The 23,424-nt window shown below is 38.1% G+C and overlaps 1 protein-coding gene across 30 annotated transcripts in view; it reads right to left on the bottom strand.

Annotated features, from left to right (window-relative positions):
* TENM3 (teneurin transmembrane protein 3) overlaps nt 1-23,424 on the bottom strand; it is a 2,759,728-nt gene that overhangs the window by 194,931 nt on the left and 2,541,373 nt on the right. For all 30 annotated transcript variants that reach the window (XM_054553580.2, XM_054553583.2, XM_054553584.2 and 27 more), the window contains one exon: nt 10,768-11,005. In XM_054553580.2, coding sequence (XP_054409555.1) covers nt 10,768-11,005 — 238 coding nt within the window. The remainder of the gene's footprint in view (nt 1-10,767; nt 11,006-23,424) is intronic.

Below are 23,424 nucleotides of genomic sequence, written 5' to 3'. Positions count from 1 at the left end.
AAAAAGTAGAAGAGTTCAATTTTGCTGACCTGTTCTATGGTGACAAGTGGCTGTCAAAAGTATCTTATCAAGAATATATTTTTGAAAAAATTAATAATCTGTCCCTCCAAGTACAGGAAGTATTCAAGAATGATAAAGACAGTATAGCTTCTCTAAAGAAATTCTAGTTCTGAGAGAATATTTTGAAAATTTACATTTGGAAATACTCCCATCAATATATGACTTTGCTGCAAAATAAATGTATGTCATCTACAGCAATTTTTTATTTTCTAAACTGCTTAAAAGTCTGCTAACTCATATTTTAGTGGGTTTTGTTATTTACTTAAAAGGTGAAAATGTAATAGCTACTGATTAGCTTGCCAGATGATCAGAGTAGGCATCAGAAAAATTAACCAAATTTCAACACAAATGTTTATGTAATTGTTAGAATTGAAAAATATTTATGGTATGATTAGTATTTAATAAATAAAGTTCACTTATCTTTAACAATTATGAATATATTTAATAATTAAAAACATCATTAAATTAATAAGTGGAAATAAAATAAAATTCTGTAAAATTGTTTATTTTAGTTTATCCATTCAATTTTTAATTTGTGTATGATAACAGGCACAAGCTTAGTAAATTGCTACATGTGCCTAATTTAAAATTTAATAAATACACATATTTCGGGGTTGAGGTTTTGTTTTTTTCCTGTCAAATGTAATAAAAAATTTTTTGGAGATCATTACTAGAAGAAAAGGTAATGAACTTACATTTGGAGGCCTGTCATCTAGCTGAGTATCGCCACTAACTAATCATGTGACCTCAGGCCAATTACTAAATCTCAATGGGCCTTAAAAAGAAGATAAGGCCAGATGTAATGGCTCACGCCTATAATCACAACAATTTGGGAGGCTGAGGCGAGAGCATCACATGAGCCCGGGAGTTTGAGACCAGCCTGTTCAACATAACGAGAGACCCTGTCTCTACAAAAAAATAAAAAATTAGCTGGGCATGGTGACATGCTCCTATGGTCTCAGCTACTCGGGAGGCTGAGGCGGGAGTACTGCTTGAGCCCAGGAGGTCAAGGCTGTAGTGAGCTGTGATCATACCAGTGCATTCCAGCCTGAGAAACAGAGTAAGACCCTACCTCAAAAAAAAAAAAAAAAAAAAAAAAAAGTAACATTAGTTGGGCATGGTGGCACACACCTATAATCCCAGCTCTTTGGGAGAAAAAAATAGAGAGAGGGTCTCACTTTGTTGCCTAGGCTGGGAGACAATGATGCGATCATAGCTCATTGCAGCCTGGAGCGCCTGAGCTCAAGTGATCCTCCTGTTTCAGCTTCCCAAATAGCTAGGACTATAGGCACACACACGCTACCAAACCTGGCTAGGTTTTTAATTTTTTTGTCAGAGGTGGGGTCTCACCATGTTGCCCAGGGTGACCTTGAACTCCTGGCCTTAAGTGATCCACCTGCCTCAGCCTCCCAAAGTGCTGGGATTACAGGCATGAGCCACCACACTTGGCCAGATCAGATAATCTTTATGATTTTAAATTTGCTCTGGCATAGAATCTATCTTTCTCAAAAGCAGGCAAAACATCTACAGGTCCTTTGTAACAAGCTTGAGTTTTTCATACTGGTACACTGTAAGACTAACAAATATTTCCTGCATAAATGAATGAATGCATTCAGGCTTTATTTTATGAATTATCTCTAACACACCACTATCTCAGAGAATTGCTTTCCCATATTATCACTGTTAAGTATTATCACAGTTATTTGTTTTTTCTAAAACAAATTCTCTTTTTAAATATTTACTTCATAGTTTATCTCTGTTAGGAAGTCAATTAAGTTGAGGATTTAGTGATTATTCTTACTGTCAAAAAATCTGCAAAGGTAAAAAGCTACCTAATTGTCACAAAAATTAATTAACATGTAAGTTCTTGGTAGCTGTCATTGCATTTTATCAAATTTTTCTTTCCTTGGTAGATGTCAATTTACCTTTGTAGTTATTAAATGAATTATTTTTCCTTTAAACACGTAGCATAAGAAAAGAATAAAAAGCAAAGAAACTGAAGCATTAGGTACTTTACATGACATCTTAATGAACCCTTATAAAGTCTTTGTGAAGTATTATAATCCCATTTTATGGAAACACAAGATAAGAATGTGTAATTTCCCTGACCAAGGTTACACAGCTAGTAGGATGTTGAGATTTTAATCCAGATCCGCCTGTCCCCAAACCAATGCTTCTCCCCACACACCATGACCCGACGGTAGCAATATTATATTACTGTGAGATGTAACTGGTACAATTTCTGGTAGCAATATTTCAAGTGGTTCAGAATATGAAGTGAGATGCTAAGAAAGCATAAAGAAGGTTACAGCAGAATCAGAGGGGTTATCAAATAGAACTGATTAAGTTTAGTTGGTTAATTGCATGTCTAAGAATTTAATCTTATGGTATAGGAAGAAAGAGTTCTCAGACTGGTGTAATAGAAAACAGATTTTACCTCAGGTTTGAAATTAGTGGAGAAAGAAAGCAGGCAAAAGCCTGTGCAGGAAAAAATAAAGGAATGCAGAAAAAGATATGCAATTATCTTTGACAGGGTGTATATTGGTGATGAAACCAGAGAATGAAATTCCAGAGAAAAACACAGTTTTAAAATTAAGGCTGGGTGTGGTGGTTCACACCTGTAATACCAGCACTTTGGGAGGCCCAGGTGGGTAGACTGCATAGCAGACCCATTCTCTACAAAAACTTAAAAAACTAAAAAGTTACCGTGTGCACGTTTCCATCGTGGAGTGGCCTCCCAGCAGGCTCCTCTGCAAATGGTTCCTGGCCTAGCGTCCCCAGCCCCATCCCCAAGAGTTGCCACTGAGGTCCCAGCAGCCTGTAAGCAAGAGCATGGGCCATACCCTCCAGCTCCTCCAGCCTCTTGCTTGGGGCAACCCACGGCTACTACCTGCACTGGGTTCCACTCCCAGCAGCAGCTCCTGAGGCAGCACGGAGTGCCATAGGGAAGCCGCCCCGAGCCCCTGGCTGACCCAGGTCACTGGCGGGCGAGCTCCTTTCATGGCCATGGCATTTTTATGGTCCGTAGAGCACCCGGGGCCTCCTAGGACCCCTGCAGCAGGGCCGCCTGTGGCCTGGCTTGGGGACGTCCCAGGAGGCAGTCCGATGGCCTGTCCAGCAAAGCCAGTGCTGGGTCCCAGCCCTGAACTGAGCGGCCACCCCCAAACCCGAGCGGCCACCCCCAAACCCGGGCCTGCGGAGGCGCTAGGCCGCCAGAGCCCCTCCCCGCCCCCGCGGATCCTGCAGACCGGGCGGCTGCAGCAAGCGGACAAGCAGGGCCCTCTTTTCCATCAACACAGCTAACACCAAAAAGGAGACAGCCCTCCTCACTGTCCCAGCGCACGCGAGCTCTCCTGACACCTGTAACTTTTCACCTTGCACCTCGTGGAAAATAAACGCCAAGCAGCCAGTAGACAAATAAGTAAATGATAATAATTAAATATCAAGAAATTATCTGGGCACCGTGCCACACCTGTAGTCCATGCTACTCAGGAGGCTCAGGCAGAAGGGATTGCTTGAACCGGAGATGGGAGGTCAAGGCTGCTGGGAGCCGTGATTGTGCCAATGCACTCTAGCCTGAGTGACAGAGCAAGGCCCCGTCTCAAAAAAATGTCAATCAATAAAACAAATCTTTAAAAAAATTGAATACAAATTGATTCCAGGAAAAAATAAAATCAGGTAGCAATGATGTCACGTAGACATAAAACATGTATGCACACATATGTACAAATACACATACACAAGTAAAGAGGACTGAGACATACTTTTACAGACAACACTAGTGAATGGTAAGAGGATTTTTAAAAAGCCTCACAAAACAGTTGCTCCAGAGGAACAGAAGTGCTTGAGAATGACAGGTCATTTTCAGATGAAGATAATGGCTTAATCGCAATCACTGACTAGGACCAGAGTAAAGGCACAGATTACCTTTTACACTGTTCACGTTCAAAAAAGTGGGACTCAAAATGTGTTAGAAGTAATTAACAATTCATTTTCTATAGGTACCATGAAAATTAAGATGATCATGTGTGAACATTTTATATAGATTACGGTTATCCAAAGCCAAACATTATCAGAATATACAGTATTTGCAATTTACTGAAATTACGCTTTCAATATCACTTAAGGCCTATAGCAAATGATTAATGCATACTTTCTTGGTGTCTTAATTGCTATTAAAAAGAAACTGGTTCACTTCAATTAAACAAAATAACACTTCCACTCTATTGTATAGTACTTTTATCACGCACAAAAGACTCTAAAGCATTCAATACCTTAAATAAAACTGGGGTCTCACTTCTGAGTGATGTGAAGACAATGCATCTATGAAGGCTTTTATTGATTCATTCCAAACATTTATTACTTTAGTTAATTAAATGTTTCAAGGATATGAATAGTTGCCTTTCATTATTATTTGAAGATTTTTTTTTCTTCTCAAGAACAAAATTAACAGTCTTGGGGTTCTTACCTACAAAAATCCACCTACTTTTTGTTAAGCGACGGGAAGAGTGAGAAAACTAAGAGATTTTAATCTAGTAAAATTAACCATGGTTTAATTTTATGTTTAGCCTACCTAACACATAAAGATAAATTAGACAAAAATATCCCGGTTAAGACAAATGCTTTTCTTATTGTTTGGAGAGATGAGAGCTACTTTATGATGAAAGGTATTAACCAATGAGGTGCCCTTCACAATGGCTGCTATTATCATTTAGTAATTATTTTAAAAACATTTACGGAACACCTAGCATATGCCACGTGCTCTACTTACTTTATTTCATTTCACACTTATAAATCATTTTGAGTAGGTATTATTATTGCACTGGAAACTGACCTCACATTTAAATATGTGACCTCACATTTAAATATGTGACCTCACATTTAAATAGTTAGTGAAAATGGTGGATGCAGGATTAAAAACCAGGTCTCCAAAGCATATGCTTTTCTCATGACGCTAAACTGTGATTTGTATCCCTACTATATCCACTAGGTTTTAATTAGAATATATATCAATACTGACTCCTGAGAATGACCTTCATTTGAGAGCAGCTATTGGTCTAGAACCTTCTTTCGCATTTTAATTATTGGCACGATGCCCACTAAACAATCAAGTTGAGGCTACCGCATTACAAGTGGTGAATAATAATCTCACATTAAAAAATCAGGCTTTTACTCTCACTTATCTTAATAACCATCTTTGAATCTTTATCTCAAACTTTCCTAGAATTAAGCCTCTACTTTAGCCTAAGAGAATGGTTTTGGAAACCCAAACTGTAATGCTGCTGGAGACACAGGGATGTTTATTCTTTGAGTAAATTCAGGACCACATTTTATATACGCTATTTTTTTTTTTTTTTTTTGAGATGGAGTTTCAATCTTTCACCCAGGCTGGAGTGCAGTGGTGCGATCTTGGCTCACTGCAACCTCTGCCTCCCGGGTTCAAGAGATTCTCTCACCTCAGCCTGCCAAGTAGCTGAGATTACAGGCGCCCACCACCCCGCCTGGCTAATTTTTGTATTTTTCGTAGGGACGGGGTTTCACCATGTTGGCCAGGCTGGTCTCAAACTCCTGACCTCAGGTGATCCACCCGCCTCGGCCTCCCAAAGTGCTGGGATTGCAGGTGTGAGCCACCGTGTCTGGCCTGCTACCTCTTGTTCTCTTGATATTGTGATGTGTTCTCTTGAAACTGTGAGAAGAAAATTAAGACAAATATTTTATGTATTATTTTAGGAGCTACATATTTTGGAGGCCAATAGAAGCTTTTTCTGTGAAGGGGGTCAATAAAAGTTTAAATATTTGCTCTAAGTTAGCAATAGAAACTATTAGAAATGTTCAGGTCTGGAGCCTTACCTGCATTGAACCTGCCTTTCTCGTTTGATTTCTTATTCTTATTTATCTAAGGCATAAGAAAATTTGGACTTAAAATTAACTTTACTCTTGGAAATAAAACTTAGCATGGTAATCACAGGTCCCTCTTTGCCTGGGACAGCTATCAGTTTATGCTGCAATTCCAGGGTAACTGTTGATATGGCCCCTTCTCACTCTGCAAGTGTACTGGCTTTAATAATGAATTATATGGTCACCACAGAGCTTAGGCACTGAATTAAGCTTACAATAGCTTCCTCAATTATCCTCCTCTCTCTGAGACAAAGGTTTTTTTAGCCAGGGCTTGAAATAGGCCTTAAATATTAACAGCACACAGCAAATTCTTGTACATTGTATCTCCCTCTTCATGTTTCTTCCCATTCTCACAAATAAACAATATCCCTTCCCAGTCCTTTTAAGAAATACTAAGTTATAAAAGATGCCATATTTTAAGAGACTTAGAATCCAAGTGATTTTTTACTATTCATTAGTATATAATTTAAGTTGACTTTCCCTTTTTGTTTTTTTTAAATAAATGATGATGGTGAAACTAAGAATTTCCTAGCATTGGCCCAGGTCCAATTTTGAAATTTTTGTTCAGTAACCTTAGGTTCTTCATTTTTGGACCTCTTTTCCATATTCAGTAATATTCCCTTTCCCCACAGGTACCCTTGTGTCTCCCCAAGCTATCTTTAACAAAAGCATTGGCATCAGCATCAGTCAGTCAACCTTAGTCATCAAGCTACCTTCCCAGGCATATTTTACTTGAAGTTGTATCTTTAATTACGGAGGATTCCACTACTTACTACCTCACTAATGGTAGTTTATTAGTTATCAGTAAGTGGGTGGAGGTTAATTCTTCAGCTGGGAAAGGTTTCCTCTGGGGCGGGAAAGCTACCACGTATAGGATGCAGACACACGTCAGCAAGGCTGACTCAGACCCGGTGTGTGTATGACTGTTTTCACCTTCCCTACAACCATTTTAAAGAAGATAAAAAGGGAAAAAAGTATAATATCTTAGTTCAGTAAACAATATCTCTGTTTAGGTATTCTATTTTTTAACGATGTTAACAATTGATTTCACATTAATGCGGCTCAAGACATCTCAATATTGAAATAAAAAATGCACTAATAAAGAGGCAATTTAATATGCAATTTCATACATTAATAATTAGCAAAGCATTACTGAACTAGAAGGTAAAAAGCTACGGGAACATAACTAATGAACTATCCATGCCAAAGTAGGCTTCATAATAAAACAAGACTTTAATAAATCTTTTATTAAATGGCTGCAAATGAACCGTTTTGTTAACATCTAATAGGTAACTACTAAGCTACTTAATTCACGTATATAAATGAGGAACCTGCAGGCAATTAACTTTACAGTTGCTGAAGGACAGGGCTTCTCAATGAGAGTTACTGTACCATACCTTTAAGTGCTGCTGCTGTACTGGGCCAATTCTAAGCGTTTCCTCAGCTGCTCTGTATTCTTGTAGCAGCTATTATTACATACTGAAGCAGCTGAAGTATAAAATAAACAAAGGGCGAGCTATAGGCTCTCCAATGCCCTAAAAGTGAATGATCCAAAGTATAACAAATAGTGAGCTCAAAGAAAAGGAATTTTCAGGAAAATTGTAAGCAAGCACTTGGTATTATACATAGGGACAGATTGTTAATAGGAAATGATGACATAATAAGGAGATGCTTATGAAGTGCAAAGGCATTTTTGGATCTCAGTGTGACTCTAGGAGATCTGAAAGTCACTGGAGATTACAGACCAGAAGTATTCTATTCACTGAGTGGGAATGTACAGTACACAATCATATTGATTGTCTCCAGCAGGAGCAAATGTTAAATTCATTAGAGAAAGGAAATAAACATTTTTATGGAAGCAAGAAACTGCCTGGTGAAAAAGAACGCTTTTGAATAAATCAAAATGATAGCTATACTGAAACATATAGGACAAAGTAGAAAATCCTTTTATGCCTTTTCCAGCAATTCACATAAACTGTAAGCCTACAAATCACTGAGATTTTCAAGGGCTATTACATGCCATTTTGTAACCAATTACTATCAATTTGTGCTGAAAAGAGAAAAGGGGGAGGAACTAAGGGAAAAATATAGAGATTCTTATTTATGCGTAACTGAATTTGATACTTCATAGCTTATAACCTTTAAGTGGCAGTTTCAGAAAAAGGGAGAATTAGCAAAATCTGTATATATATATATAAAAATTGAAATAATTGCCAAAGATGAAACAATACACTAGATTAAAAAATAGTTAAAGGCAGACACAAGTCTGAATAAAGTTGTTAATATAGCTGAAACTGAGTCTGAGAATCATACTCAATAGGGAACCTTAACTAAAAAAGGAAAAATCAATGATAAATAAGACTGGTTCTTCACCTCCAGAGTTCCAACCAAGTGAGACTATTAAAGAAACCACAGTAGTACTGTGTCAGTACAGTGTGAGATTTTCACATCACTGCTTAGCTTCACTCACTGAGTACTGCAAGTTGAAATATCATTTCTTTTGATTAGCAACACTGTAAGATGTGAACTTTGGATAACGAGAAAACAACAAAACTATACTGCAGATTAAAATTTGTTAGCATAACAACAAATTTTTAGATTAATTATTCTGTATATTTATTAGTGAGATCATATCAGCAGCTGATTTCCTCCCTGAAACTCATAAAACTATATAATATTAATTCCATTGATGATTCATTAATGGCATTACTTTGAAATGGAAGAAAATCTCAGTAACTACTCACCATGGGAGTGATTTCTTATATGGTCTGAATATAGAGAAACCAGCTACAATTTCACATATGGCTACAGTGGATTTTCTTCTAACCAACTACTTTCTTTCTTTAGAGTCCCATCAATCAAAATTTCCAGTGCAATAAGACGAATAACGAGAACACATCTTACTCTTCTCAAAATCATTCCAAATTCACTGTAAGACATGGTTTCATGGAATGATAACTCTCCTACTGACAGTTTTTGAGGCTTTTGTGTTTTATAACATCACTAAAATTAAACACGTTTCTGAGGATTTAATTTGACATATTTCATAAATATTTGTCAAAACAATTATTGTCAACTACAATGCAATTATCCATATTCAATTTGATGACTCAACTGGAAAATTACTTTTTTCCTAATAAATTTTTTCCAAATGACAATAGTGAATCGGTGTTGATTAGTTGTACAGTGTGTGCTAATTAATTACACTGGGTAAATTTAGGTCTGTGCTAATAACCTCAGGAAAAAAAAATCTGTATACATGACTCTGTGTCTTAAGTGAAGAGAAATCTGCTGTTTGCCTATTTTTCCTGTTCTTTCTCTTCCTAATTTCTCCCAGAAGAATGTTCAATAATACAAAATAAACAATAAAACTCAACTACTCGTGGCTGATCTAGATAAAAAGATAAGAGTTCTTTAGAACCTTGTTCTTAGGTCAAGAGTAAAAGAAAACACAGAAAGACTTTTATTGTTGACAACTAACTGTGAGGACCTCCTGCTAGCTCATCCTCAAGGCAGAATGGGTTGAGACCATACACCTAATGGTGAGAAATAGCAATGTATTCATTGTGAGACACTTTCTTCACCCAGAAGCTAATTTAAATCCTAATGTTAACCATAAGCTCTAGGGCAGGACATTTTGGGGGACAGTCTCTCAAGGTGTCAAGAGCTCTCTATTTTCTGGCTTTTCTATGGTGATAACTCTTTTTCTCCAAGCCTAACGGAAACTCTGGGGAAGAGAAGAAATAAAGAATAAGAGGAATGTTGGGGGAACCTCGCTGCAAAGCTGCCAACAGAAGACCAATAAGGTAAGACACCACAGTTGGTTGTGCAATACATAATTACAAAGGAGACAGTGACTGTTAAGCTCCTGTCCAAAGAAAGAAGGCGAAATTTTATATGCCAGGAGATCCTGAATAATGAAATGGATTAGCTCAAAACAGCTTTTGCTGATCTATACTTTTGTATGAGCAGACTACCACCTGTCAGCCAGCCTTTGCGAGAAGTCATAACTTTGAACCTCAATGAAACACTATGCTATGTGTACAGAGAAGGACCATTAAACTGCTGAAGCCTCTAGAAGACTGAGAAGCTCATGGGCCATCATCTATGAATGAGGGCAAAATTGTTTTGTAGAGCTGCAGACTACTAGTTGTACGGTTACAGTCAGAGGATGGAAGTTTCAGGGATGGAGATTTCCGTTCATTGTAGGGAAAAATTTCCTAATAGAACTGTATCAGGATGAATGGATTGTCTTAGGAAATAATCCTGCAAGGAACTTTAGAGAGTAGGTCCTATCTCCCTCATACTGCAAGAAACTACAATATCCTTAATAAATTGTCATCTGATTTGTGCTTACGTGTTATACGTGGGGCTCCACTATGATTATATGATGTAATGAACAAAATATAGTCTGAGAAAGTACAGAAGTCTAGAACCAAGAAGATGCCAGACATGTCCACTGAATCAAACTACATGCAACTGAGAATAGCATTTTACATCTCTGTCCTTTTCTCCACATGCCTGATAATTTGTAGATAAGAAAAAAACAAACAGTGGTAAGGCAAAGTTTCACTGAAGTAATTTATTCTCATCTCTTGTAGGCAACAAACTGTGTGAAAAGAATGGGCACATTCACTGACCCAGCAACTAAAAAAATCACAACAATCTGGAACTGCTTCTTAGAGAAGAAAAAAAAACACAACAACAACAACAAAACCCCAAAACACCACACCAGAATATGTAAGTATAGTAAATTTCTCTTGGTGAGAAAAGGGTTGGGCTAGCTTATTTTTAAATTTTAGATGTTACCTGCTTTCCAGTGGTACATTACTGCCAAGGACCCAGCTGTCCTGCAGCTGGACGGACTCGGGTGTGGTTTGCAGCTCGGCGGGCAAAGCAGCCGGCGGGGCCGGACTCTGGTTCCTTCTATTGGTCAGGGAGTTTCTGTTGAGAGAAGTGATGGATGGGTGATGCTGTGCAGAGTGCTGCTTATGGGAAGGTGGCAAGGGCTGCAGGGTAGACTGGCCTTGATTGTTTGCAGGTTGCTCTGAAAAAAAAAAAAAAAAAAGAAAGCGAACTCATTATATATATATGTATGTATATACACACTACCAATTTCTTGGGGATCCACTGCAGATGAATTAGAATTAAAAACTGCATATAAATCCATAACCTAATAAATTTGCATATTATTCTATTAAGCGGGTGTTCAGTGACATTCTCTAAGAACAAGTTTACCCTTGATACACAAAGTTCTAATTAATATACAACAGATGGCAAAATTGCTTTTGGTTTTAATTTGTTTCAGATTTTTTTTTTCATCTGGTTTTATTAACACCTACAGAAAACAGCATCTGACAGCTCCCCTAATGTGCCTTCAGATTTCAGCTTTTTTTAACAAACCAACCCTGAAATTAAATGGGTAATTTCAGTAGAACACAAAGGTTTTCGAAATGCGTATAATCCCTATAATTATTTAATGGAGTTTTTTTAAGCTTTATTTAACTGCAATAAATTATTACAAGCTAGTTGCTGAACAGCAGTAGACTACTCTAGTTTAGTGCATTTCAAATAAGGCAGATCTGCACTATGATCTACTAATAGATGCTAAGTATTCTTTAGCAGAAGGTCACTCTGTGAAGCAGATGTTGTTTCATGGGTACTTAACAGACTGAATCACATCTGATTACAACGTCAGAAGACTCATATACTTAATGACCGTCACATCCATTAGAACACACACAGAACAGATTTTCCAATTTCACAGTATGCAGTGTAACTACATTCTGAAGTAAGTCATAGGTGACCAGATAGGCTCATGCCACTATGTCAGTGATACAAATATTTTTGTTTTAAACCAGAATCATAAAGAGTCTGGCAACTTCAAAACATAAACACTGTGTTTTGAATGTCGTGTTGTAACTGCAAGAAAATTCCGTAAAGCTAATACGTCATAAGTTAAAATTCACAAATTAATGTAACATGTGAGACCTACTTTTCCATCTCATTACCTAGCTTTGGACATGCTAGAATTTATGAAGACTACATTTTACCAAACAGATAGATGACTCTTTAATTTAATGCTAAACTGATTATGGTTCCACACACATAAGATGTCAATTTTGGACTAAATGCAGTTCAAAATGCAGTATAATTTCAAAGTGATGTATTAAATCATGCTATTAATATAAATGCACATATTAAAAAAGAATAGGAAACACAAGGACTAGCTTCCATCTACGATGTGAACTCCAGCAGTGATCGTTAAGCCAAATAGCGCAGTTTAACATTGTAATTCAGGTTGCATGAAATGAATACATAATATGTAATTGTTTTAATATATATTATCAAACCTCTTTACAGGGTACAATGATAAAAATAACTCCTCTCATAGCATATAACATCAGTAATATTACATGTTTCTAATGATTCCTAATATTCCATATCATATAATTTAACAATGAATAATTTCTCACTCTTGTAATGAGGGATAGAGATAATACCTAAATATATGAAAATATCACTGCTTCCTTGCAGTTTCTGATATGGGGGAACTTCAAGAATGGAAAGTCCGTCTTCTTGAAATTTCCCATACCGGAAACTGCCGGAATCCTTCTTGGTTTATTGCTTTGGTGTTCATGAAAATTTATGATTGTCTAAATCTCAGACTGAAATAAGCTTTTGAGGGAATGGCACATACAGTTGTCACTGTGTTAGAAAAAGAGAAACTAACAGTTTAAAATTCATGAAAGATTTATTATTCAGGTTTCATATAACTAATTAGAGCATCACTGTATATGACTAGAATCTCTATGGATGTCTTTAAGGTACATTTCAAGGAGCTGCTGATAGCATGACTGAACAAGCTATAGTTATGAGGGCCTAGACTAGGTTGGTGTCAACGGAATAGAAACAAAGAGAGAACAGGGAGAAATGTTTCCGAGGAAAAAGTCACAAGACTTTGCCTAAAAAGAAGCAGTGGTATGCATCCGATGACTCCACGGTACCATGAAAGAATGATACCATATTATAGACAAGAAATTATGTTAGATATTATACTATGTAAAGAGCAGAATATCAGAAGTTATAATAACAAATTTAAGTCCTGATTCTGTCAGACATCATGAGAGTAAGCCTCAGTTTTCTCACCTGTAATGTGAGAAATACTATTGCCCCATCCAGGTCTTAGTGCATTTGTAAGGATTCAATGAAATGCACCCACTCATTCATTTATTCATCACGCACTTAGCCATTCATCCCAAGTACACTTTCTAGACTTGATGTTCCAGGAATCTGCTAAGTCAGTCACGGATGAAAGCTCTGTGTAAATGGTAAAATAAAGCACTATGGACAAGAACACTGTTACTGAAAGAGAAATGATTTTAAGATCCATTGTCATCATGTTTCAATATGTTGAGTTTAGAATTCTTATTCCTAAATAAAAACATAACCATTGGGAAAAGCTTCCATTAAGTTTCAAAAATAAGCAGCTGCGGCTTTCCTTAGGTACACATCTTCATTTTCTAAGTGTCTGCTGAGAACTTACAGTGTACAAGACACCACACAAGTATCCATGCTCTTGCCAATGGTCTGCCCAGGCTAGTGCGGCAGTGTGCTGTGTTTACTGGAACCTCTTGAATTGACAACACAATCAGGAGGCCTACCAATAAAACAAATCCAGCTGATGAAAGCTAGGTTCAATCTAAAATTTGGTGGAACAGAATACATGCAAAGTCTGAATGATATAGGGTGGATGGCCGGAAATTTAAAAAAAATTTTTTAAATTGTTTTTTGAGATAGGGTCTCGCTCTGTTGCCCAGGCTGGGGTGCAGTGGCACAATCACAGCTCACTGCAGCCTTGACCTCCCAGGCTCAAGAACATCTTCCCACCTCAGCCTCCTGAGTAGCTGGGATCACAGGCGTGAGCCACCTCACTGGCTAACTTTTAAATTTTTTGTAGAGACAAGGTCTCACTATGTTGCCCAGACTGGTCTCGAACTCCAGAGCTCAAGTGAGCCTCCAGCCTTGGCCTCTGAAGGTGCTGGGATTACAGGCATGAGCCACTGTGTGCCTGGCCTGGACAGAAATTTAAATTCTGCACCAGACCACAAACAGGAGCAAAATCCGAGGATTCACTTAGGGTCAATGCCAGCTCTACACATTTGGGCTCACAAAACATGAGAAATAGCTGGAGCACGTATTTATCTGTACCAATTTACTCAAGATAGAATCAGTATATAAAGTATAACAAGATAAAGTTCAACACTGCCAAAAATAAAGATAGAATACAAGAAAAATAAAAGTGTGAAACATAAGATAAAGCCACATTTAAGGGTAGTGGACAAAATACCTACTGTATAGTACCATACATTTTTAAAGACGAACACAAATCTGGCTTTAAATAATCTACTTGCCAACACAAAGAGGGAAACATAATCCATTGCATGATTTAGAGTATTTTTAAGATCAAAAGGTTGCTTATGAAAAACATTACTATTTTTCATTTTATTTCTGTTACTGAAAATAGAGAGAACATTTTTTTTAAGTTTTTTTTTTTTTTTTTCCTCTGAGACAAGGTCTTGCTCTGTTCTCTGGGCTGGAGTGCAGTGGTATGACTACAGCTCACTGCAGCCTCTACCTCCCATGCTCAAGTGATCCTCCTGTCTCAGCTTCCCAAGTGGCTGGAACTACAGGCATGTGCCACCATGCCCGGCTAATTTTTTTAAATATAATTATGTAGAGATGGGGTTTCCCCATGTTGCCCAGGCCAGTCTTGAACTCCTGGACTCAAGCGATCCTCCTGCGGAGGCCTCCCAAAGTACTGAGACTGCAGGTGTGAGGATCTGTACCTGGCTCTCTTTAAGTCGTCACATAAAGAACAAGTGAATACCCAGTGAAATTTTTTTGACCAAGGTTCAAAATGGACACAAGGAAAAACGACAGGGTCTAGACTTGGAGACTATAAAAGTGTTTAAGAATCTAACACAGCTGGGCAGATCCACACAAGAACAACCAGAACAGCCACTGCAGCCTTTCACTTTAGACAAATTCACTGATACACAGATTGATAAAAAAGTTCTGGATATAATGACTTTGAGTGAGTTATAGATGGGACAATCAGACCTCACATAGTCACCAGGTTTAATGTTACTGCAACATACCTCTGAACATGTCGATTTACTCCTAGAAAACTCCAAATGGCTTTCTAGTGCCTATCAAACTTGAAATGAACTCTAAAGGTGAATGTTACGTTTAGTCACAGATATCCCAAAATATATTTTTGCAAGCTCTCCCTCGTGTGTCCTCTTCGCATATTCCTTGCTCTAGCCACGCTTGCTGCAGCCACTCCATGCCTTACACCTTTCTACTTACGCAGAGTTGCTTCTCTCTGGAAAGACATTTTCCTCCATGTTTCTATCTCCAAATCCAAATAACTTCAAGATCTAAAAAAGGTGACGCCACCTCTGTTTTCTCCAGGTAAAAATCACTGATCTTTCCTCGGAGTCACCTTATTGTATCTGTCCCTTTTCCATGGCTCTATTCGCGTTCCCCTCTGTGCTAGCGTTAAGGTTGTAGGGCTCATGTCCCTTGCTCAGCTCCCTACGGGCAGGATTCACATGCGATTCACCTTTGAGCTCTATGGACCTCACAAGGGCAGACACTCAATAAATACTTGTGAATGAATGACTATTTGTGAAGAATTCAATGAGAGTGTGTGGAAGTAGCAAAAAGTTGAGCTTGTCCATACTGCCTTTAACTATAAGGTAATTTGCAAATATGTTGTATTTTCCTAACTTAACTCTTAGATCCTGAAAGGCAAGGATCCTAACTCAAAATTTTTTGGATTTTCTGGTACTTTCACTAAGCTTATACTTCAAGGACTCCCAAAAATGTGCTGATTGATTGATGACATTTATATAATAACACCTTGATGGGTCACCTCATTCGAGCAAGGAACCACGCCACTCACACCAAAGACTGGATTTTAGGAATATTTCTTTGAAAATGTTCTGATATTTAAAATCTACCTTTAAAGATATGTGAATAATATAAAGATCATATAAAATATATAATATATAAGATGTAAGATATAAAATATAAAAAATATTATTATGAATTATATTTTACCAAACACAGTATGTTTTCCTTTTATTAATATTTTAAAGCTTATGATTAGCAACGCTTTTAGATATTTTAGAAAAGGTGTCGATTATTTTTTGAAAATATTCCTCTGTATCTTTTTGAAAATTAAATTCTCGGTCCCATGGTCATGAGAAATTACACATCATACCCAAACAGCGTCTTTATTAAATTTGCTCTTTCTTTCCACGTGCCTTTATCAAGGTCCCACTGCTCATATAACTTCAATGAAAGCCTAACAGTTGCATGTTTTTATTCAGTATGTTGAATGAAATTAATATCAGATGTTTTTTAAAACTCGTATTAATCATAGAGATTAGATAGTAAAGACTGCAGCCACCCTGCTCCTCACTTAGCTCTTCAACAGTGTCATTTAAGGCAGTCTGTTCCCATGTTAGACCTGCTAGCATGGGTTAAGAACCTGAATCATGGTGTACACTGAATAAAGTATGTTGACTATTATACCACGAAAATGCTAGGAGCTACTGGATAGAGGGTAGATTACAGTGTAAGCAGCTTACCGGCCCCCAGTTCCAAGCAAATGTGAGGCCTATTCATGGAACTCTGCATGGAGAAGAAGAGAAACTGCTGGTGACTTTCCCTGGATAGCAACTCCGTTATTATGAATCAGCATGGTGAGAGGCGCCATTGAGACACATGACAATGAATACGGGATATTTACTTTCCATGGGATATTTTCTTGCATAAATTACTTAATCTCTCTGAGCCTCACTTATTTGATAGTGCTTGTTTAAAGGATCTAAAAACACACAGTGCCTGACATAAAAGTAAATGCCAAGAACAGGGAAGAGTCTGGGTGCAGTGGCTTACACCTGTAATCCCAACACTTTGGGAGGCCGAGGTGGGCAGATCACAAGGTCAGGAGTTCGAGACCAGCCTGGGCAACATGGTGAAATCCCATCTCTACTGAATACAAAAATTAGCCGGGCGTGGTGGCACGTGCCTGTAATCCCAGCTACTTAGGAGGCTGAGGCAGGAGAATTGCATGAACCCAGGAGGCGGAGGTTGCAGTGAGCTGAGATCATGCCACTGCACTCCAGTCTGGGCAACAGAGCAAGACTCCATCTCGGGGGAAAAACACACACACACACACACACACACACACAAAACAAAACAAGAAACAGGGAAGAAATAAAGGGCAGAACATCACGAGGAAAAACTAAGTAACGGAAGAGCCTTGTCAGCAACTAATAGCACCATCACCAGAAGTGAGAACACACAAGCAAATACGCCTGGAGAGGAAATGTGTTTGCTTTATTTATTTATTTATTTATTTATTTAGAGACAGGTCTTGCTGTGTTGCCCAGGCTGAAGTGCAGTGGTGTGATCAGAGCTCACCATAGCTTCAGACTCCTGGGCTCAAGTGGTCCTCCCGCCTCAGCTTCCTGAGTAGCTGGGACAGGTGTGTGCCATCATGCCCAGCTAATTTTTAAATTTTTTGTAGGGACAAAAAAAGTGTTTGCTTTAACAGGTAGAAAAATTACGATCAGAAATGTCATAGGGCCAGGCTCTGTGGTTCATGCCTGTAATCCTATCACTTAGGGAGGTTGAGGCAGGAAGACTGTGTGAGTCCAGACCAGATTGAGCAACACAGCAAGATCCTGCCTCTAAAAAAAATAAAAATCAAAAATATGCAAAAAGGAAATGTCATAAGAACAAAAAACAAACTAACCTCTTGCCAGTTCTCACACAGGAAGGAATTTGATCTCATAGTCATGAAGTTCTGCCTAGTCACCTTTTCCTAGCTAGTATGGCCACAGGATCATGCCAAGAAGAAACAAAACAAAACAATGCATATCTGGGCTTATTTACTGGCTTCATTTTTTTTTTTTTTTTTTTTTTTTAGACTAAAAGCTACCGCTGGCAGCTCCCAGGCTGCTATGTGCAACTCAGCTCCAGCTCCTCCCTGGTTTACAGCCTTGGGCTCTGGTCTTCAGGGAGCAGAGTAGAAATGGACTTTCAGACAGGAAAACTGGGGAAGAAAATAATACCTGCTGTGAGATGAAAATATCTTGGTGTGAGTGTATGTCTGCATTTGTATGTGCGTGCTCGGTTCATGTGGGAGGAAGTAAAAGGTGAGTGTGAGATGAGAGGAAAAGGAGGAGAGTGGGCTGGCATTCGCTTTCAGCAGGTGTGCACAGTTGGAAAGGTGTCACTGCAGCGACTCCAACTGCTCTGTCCCACCCACTTCCTTCACCCCGCTCTCCTTCCCCGGATCTCCATGTGGCCTGGCTACACATGTCCCCAGGGAACAAATGCCCTAATCTGGAAGGGAGATAGAAGCTAAGGGCGGACAGCTGTGCTGCTTCAGAATAATAGCAGTTTGAGTCAGTCAGTCATCAAAAGACAAATGGAGGCATGAAGGGATGCAGAAAGGAAGATGGTGGGACAGAAGAAGGAAGGACAGAGAGGGACAGGCAGAAATTGGGTGGAGGTGGAAGGAGACAGACAGAGAGACAGAAACAGTTTTAATTTCACAAAACTGAGAGAATCTGAGAAGCACCGTTACACAAAACACCTCCTGGGTATTCATTCATCAGCATGAGGCTTCCTTACTCCTGAATAATAATGATAGCAAGTGGAATAAATGAAAACACTCTGGTCTTAGCCCTCTAAGAGCTTACAATATGATACACATATTGTTTTATATAGCAAGGGAGTTGTCAGGTAATCTAGGTTGCCACATTGCCTAAAACAGAAAGTACACTGGACTCTCAAAGAAAAAAAGAGAATGTGAAGATGTAGATTCAGTCTTTGATTATTTCTTCTAATGCTCAAAGAATGACCCTAAAGATACTAAACCAAATTCTGTCAGTTCCTTTTCAATTGTTGAACTTGACGAACATTTAAAAGAAGCCAAACATATTTATGGATGATTTGCAAAGGATGGAATTAAAGTCTTCATTTCTGTATCCTAAAATTCGTTTTCACCTCACTTCCTGGCTATATCTTTACTTTCTCTTGTCTCAAACAAAACTTAAGTCTTCTTCAAAACTGACCTCTTTCTTAAAAACAAGTCATCAAAACAAATTGTATAAAACTTTTTTTTTGTACATTTTACTATCATATGATTTTTTTTTTTTGACAGAGTCTTGCTCTGTGGCCCAGGCTGGAGTGCAGTTGGTGCAATCTCAGCTCACTGCAACCTCCGCCTCCCAGGTTCAAGTGATTCTCCTGCCTCAGCCTCCCAAGTAGTTGAGATTACAGCTGTGCGCCAACACGCCCAGTGAATTTTTTATATTTTTAGTAGAAACGGGGTTTCACCATGCTGGCCTGGTTGGTCTTGAACTCCTCACCTCAGGTGATCCACCCACCTCGGCCTCCCAAAGCGCTAGGATTACAGGTGTGGGCCACCATGCCCGGCTCCATCATGTGAATTTTAACTACAGTGGCCAGAGCCTCAAGTGGATCTTCCAAGTGTACAAGGACAAAATGAGAGTTAGTTTTTGATTTTGAAAATACCAATCTAATTCTTGGTGTAGCTTAATCTCTTATTTCATTATCAACTAACTCTGTGGCTTTCCAGAAATTGCTTCTCCTTGATTTTCTAAATTTAGGTAACTTCAGGTAACAACACTTCCCTGATCTGGTTACATTTCAGGAGCTATTAGAAAGGTGGTATTATAATCCATTCCTTTAAAAAATAAATCTGTTGCAGATGTTAAAAAAAAAAAAAAGAAAAGAAAGGCAGTATTATAAATTCAACATTTTTATGACACTGAAAACAGTAAATTACCATTAAAATGCCTCTTTTGTCCAGAAAATCTCACACACATTGCAGACATTTAGTAGTCATTATTTCCCTCTGAAGGAAAAAAATTAGGTGGCAATAATTTTTCTTATAAATGGAGAAAATTTGAGTAAAGGAAAATAGGTGCTTATACTCATATCACAAAGTCTGTGAAGCTCATCTGAAAACAAAAATAGATATTCAGGGTTTTTCTTTTCCTTTCGTTTTCCACTCCAGCCCCTCAAATATTCTATTAATAATATAACCACCTAAAATGGCATAATAAAAATTGGAAAAGAAAGACTTCATTTTACTCAGAAAATCACTTTCACATAAACCAGTTCCTGTAGTTCATTATTTTTTCTAGAATTCTCACACAAGCCCAGTGTTTCAAAGTGAATTTTCCATTTAAATACCTCTATAAGCCCTTGGTTAAAATACAGTACTGTGTAAAACTTTTCACCACCTCAAATATCTGTCAGATAGTTGCCTGTAAATCAAATGAAATTTCAAAATGTGTTTTGAAAATCATTAAGATGCAATATAAGTAAACACTATTGTTCTTAAGACCTTCATCATCAATTGATTGTAAAACTATTTATAAAAAGACACTGAGTATGAAATACCCCGGTGATAAATAAAAGGATATAAAAGAAAGACTTAAACTGCCTAGAAGGTATTACTCAGATGAACACAGATGAACTGATTCACTGTACTTATTGGGTTAGTGAGAATTTGGTTTAGCATCTTTAGGGTCATGCTTTGAGGATTAGAAGAAATAAAGTCTGAATCTAAATCTTCACGTTCTCTCTCTCTCTTTTTTTTTAGATTCTACTGTACTTTCTATTTCAGACAATGTGGCAACCTAGATTACCTACCTGCCAACTTCCTTGCTATACAAAACACCTAGAATTGTTGGGTTAAATATACTACCTTTTGGATGAATTCATTTAGCATCTCTTGAGTGTTTACTATATGCCAGGCTCTGTTCTAGGCACTGAAGTTATATCCATGAACAAAAAGCCAACAATCTCAGCCTGCCTGTGGAACTTACACTTTGGGTTAATTAACTGAATTGGAAAGAAAGAATAAGTCAAAAGTAGAGGTAAGAGAAAAAATGTAAAGTGCAGGTAAGCTGGCACTGTAGCTTTCCTGAGGAGGTCTGCCAGTTGCCAATTTCTGGAATCTTTTTCTTTTTTCTGTTTTTTTTTTCTTTTTTTTTTTTGAGACAGAGTCTAGCTCTGTCGCCAGGCTGGAATGCAGTGGTGCAATCTCAGCTGACTGCAACCTCTGCCTCCCAGGTTCAAGCGATTCTCCTGCCTCAGCCTCCCAAGTAGCTGGGAATACAAGTGTGCGCCACCACGCCCAGCTAAGTTTTGTATTTTTAGAGATGGGGTTTCACCATGTTGGCCAGGATGGTCTCGATCTCTTCATCTCGTGATCCACCCGCCTCAGCCCCCGAAGGTGTTGGGATTACAGGCGTGAGCCATTGTGCCTGGCCCGCCTTTTTCTTTTCTTTTCTTCTTCCTTTTTTTTTGAGACAGGGTCTCGCTCTATTGCTGGGCATGTGCCAGCAAACCTGGATAATTTTTGTATTGTTTGTAGACACAGGTTTTCACTGTGTTGCCCAGGCTGATCTAGAACTCCTGTGCTCAAGTGTTCCTCCCACCTCAGCCTCTAAAAGTGCTGGGATTACAGGTGTGAACCAACATGCCCAGCCCTCTGTAACCTTTTTAATGAACAAGGAGAAGACTAGGTAAGTCTCAACTGTTACTGAGACTCCTAGATAATGCCTGGACCCTTGACGTGTTACACCCTCATTCAAAGAGGAAACTTTAAAAATTTTCTCACTGCAAAGGGAACAATAAGAAATCTATGTTATCTTAAACAACTTGTTTTTTCCTGATAGGAAAATTTTACCCACTAGCCTGGGCCTCCCTGGGATTGGAATATTAGATTGAAACTTAAACTGTCATAATGGTTCTGGAACCCCAAGCCAAGAAATTAATATTAAAAGTGGTCTTGGGTCAGCAATGCTTCTGCCTGAGGCACCCGGCAGAAGCAAATCAAACGTTTTCGGTTTTTGTTTTTGTTTGAGACAGAGTCTTGCTCGGTTGCCCAGGCTGGCGTGCAGTGGTGCGATCTCGGCTCACTGAAACCTCCTTCTGCCTCCCGGGTGCAAGTGATTCTCCTGCCTCAGCCTCCCAAGTAGCTGTGATTACAGGCGCACACCACCAAGCCCGGCTAATTTTTTGTATTTTTAGTAGAGATGGGGTTTCACCATGTTGGCCAGGCTGGTCTCGAATTCCTGACCTCAAGTGATCTGCCCACCTCGGCCTCCCAAAGTGCTGGGATTACAGGCGTGAGCCAATGCGCCCGGCCGCAAACCATTTTTAAAGGAATATACTCTCAAACCAAGTCACAAAGGATTTCTAAGACCAAACCTTGCTTTCAACGAGTTCACAAACTACAAAATTTAAGAGGAAACAATCTACCTTCAGCTACAGTCTACAGACAAAACAAAAAGCAGCAATTTATCTTTCCCAAACTTGGGGTAAGTATATCTGTCAGATAAAATTGTAAGCATGTTCAGAATGATTAAGGACCCCCCCCCCAAAAAAATTAAAAAGCTAAGAATTAAACACTATGAAAAAATAAGAGGCCATTTTGACAAAAGTAGAATATCTATATATAGGAAAAATGCAGTCATTGAAATTAAAATCTCATTGGATTGTTTAAATGGTATAGTAGACACAATTATAGAGAGTACCATTAAATTGGAAAACAGATCTGAGAAAATCATTCAGATACTACCACAAAGATAAAGAGTGCTTACATATAAATGAGTACTTCAAAGAAAAAAAAATAGAATAAAAAAGCTCAATATACATCCAGTAGGAGTTTTCTAGAAGGCAAGAATACAGCTTTCTTTAGAGCTCCTAAAACAGCTTTCTCCAAAGCTCCTAATACCATGCTTATGATTATGAAATTAAACAGAATATATATTTATTCATGTCTTTCTCATTTAGTATGAATGGTCTCTGCTATTCTCTTCTTATTACTGGATAGCAGAATTTCTGGTTATCTTCTATTTAAAAAGCAACTTCTCTTGAGTGGCAGTAACTTCTCTTCAAAGATATCGTTCTGGCTTCAATGGTTGCTGCTCCAAAGTGTGCAGTTAATCTAAACGTCAAGCACTGTGAACTATTTCAGTAGGTGAAAACAAGTGTACATGGCTATCTTTTGATAAAGTAGTTTATCTTGTCAACCATAATGCCTCAGACACATTTTTGCTACAAAATTCTTAGTTTTGCATAATCATTTCTAACAGAAACATACATAAACGTATCTTTTATACATGCATTCACTGTGTTAACTCAAGTCATAAAATACCCTACCATACTATCTTATATTAAAGACATTAAAAATAATACCTTTATTTTAAAAATAAACTCATCCATATTATCTTGTATTATAACTATTAACACCTTAAGGTACATATAGTGAAAATCACTTTATATCCAATTTAAATTTATTTCAGATTTCAATGTAAAAAATTTTTAAACAAATTGTGA

This window comes from Pongo abelii, chromosome 3, assembly GCF_028885655.2.
Source record: "Pongo abelii isolate AG06213 chromosome 3, NHGRI_mPonAbe1-v2.0_pri, whole genome shotgun sequence".
Lineage (NCBI taxonomy): Eukaryota > Metazoa > Chordata > Mammalia > Primates > Hominidae > Pongo > Pongo abelii.
Note: the sequence above shows the minus strand (reverse complement) of the source record. Positions and strands in the feature narration are given on the sequence as shown.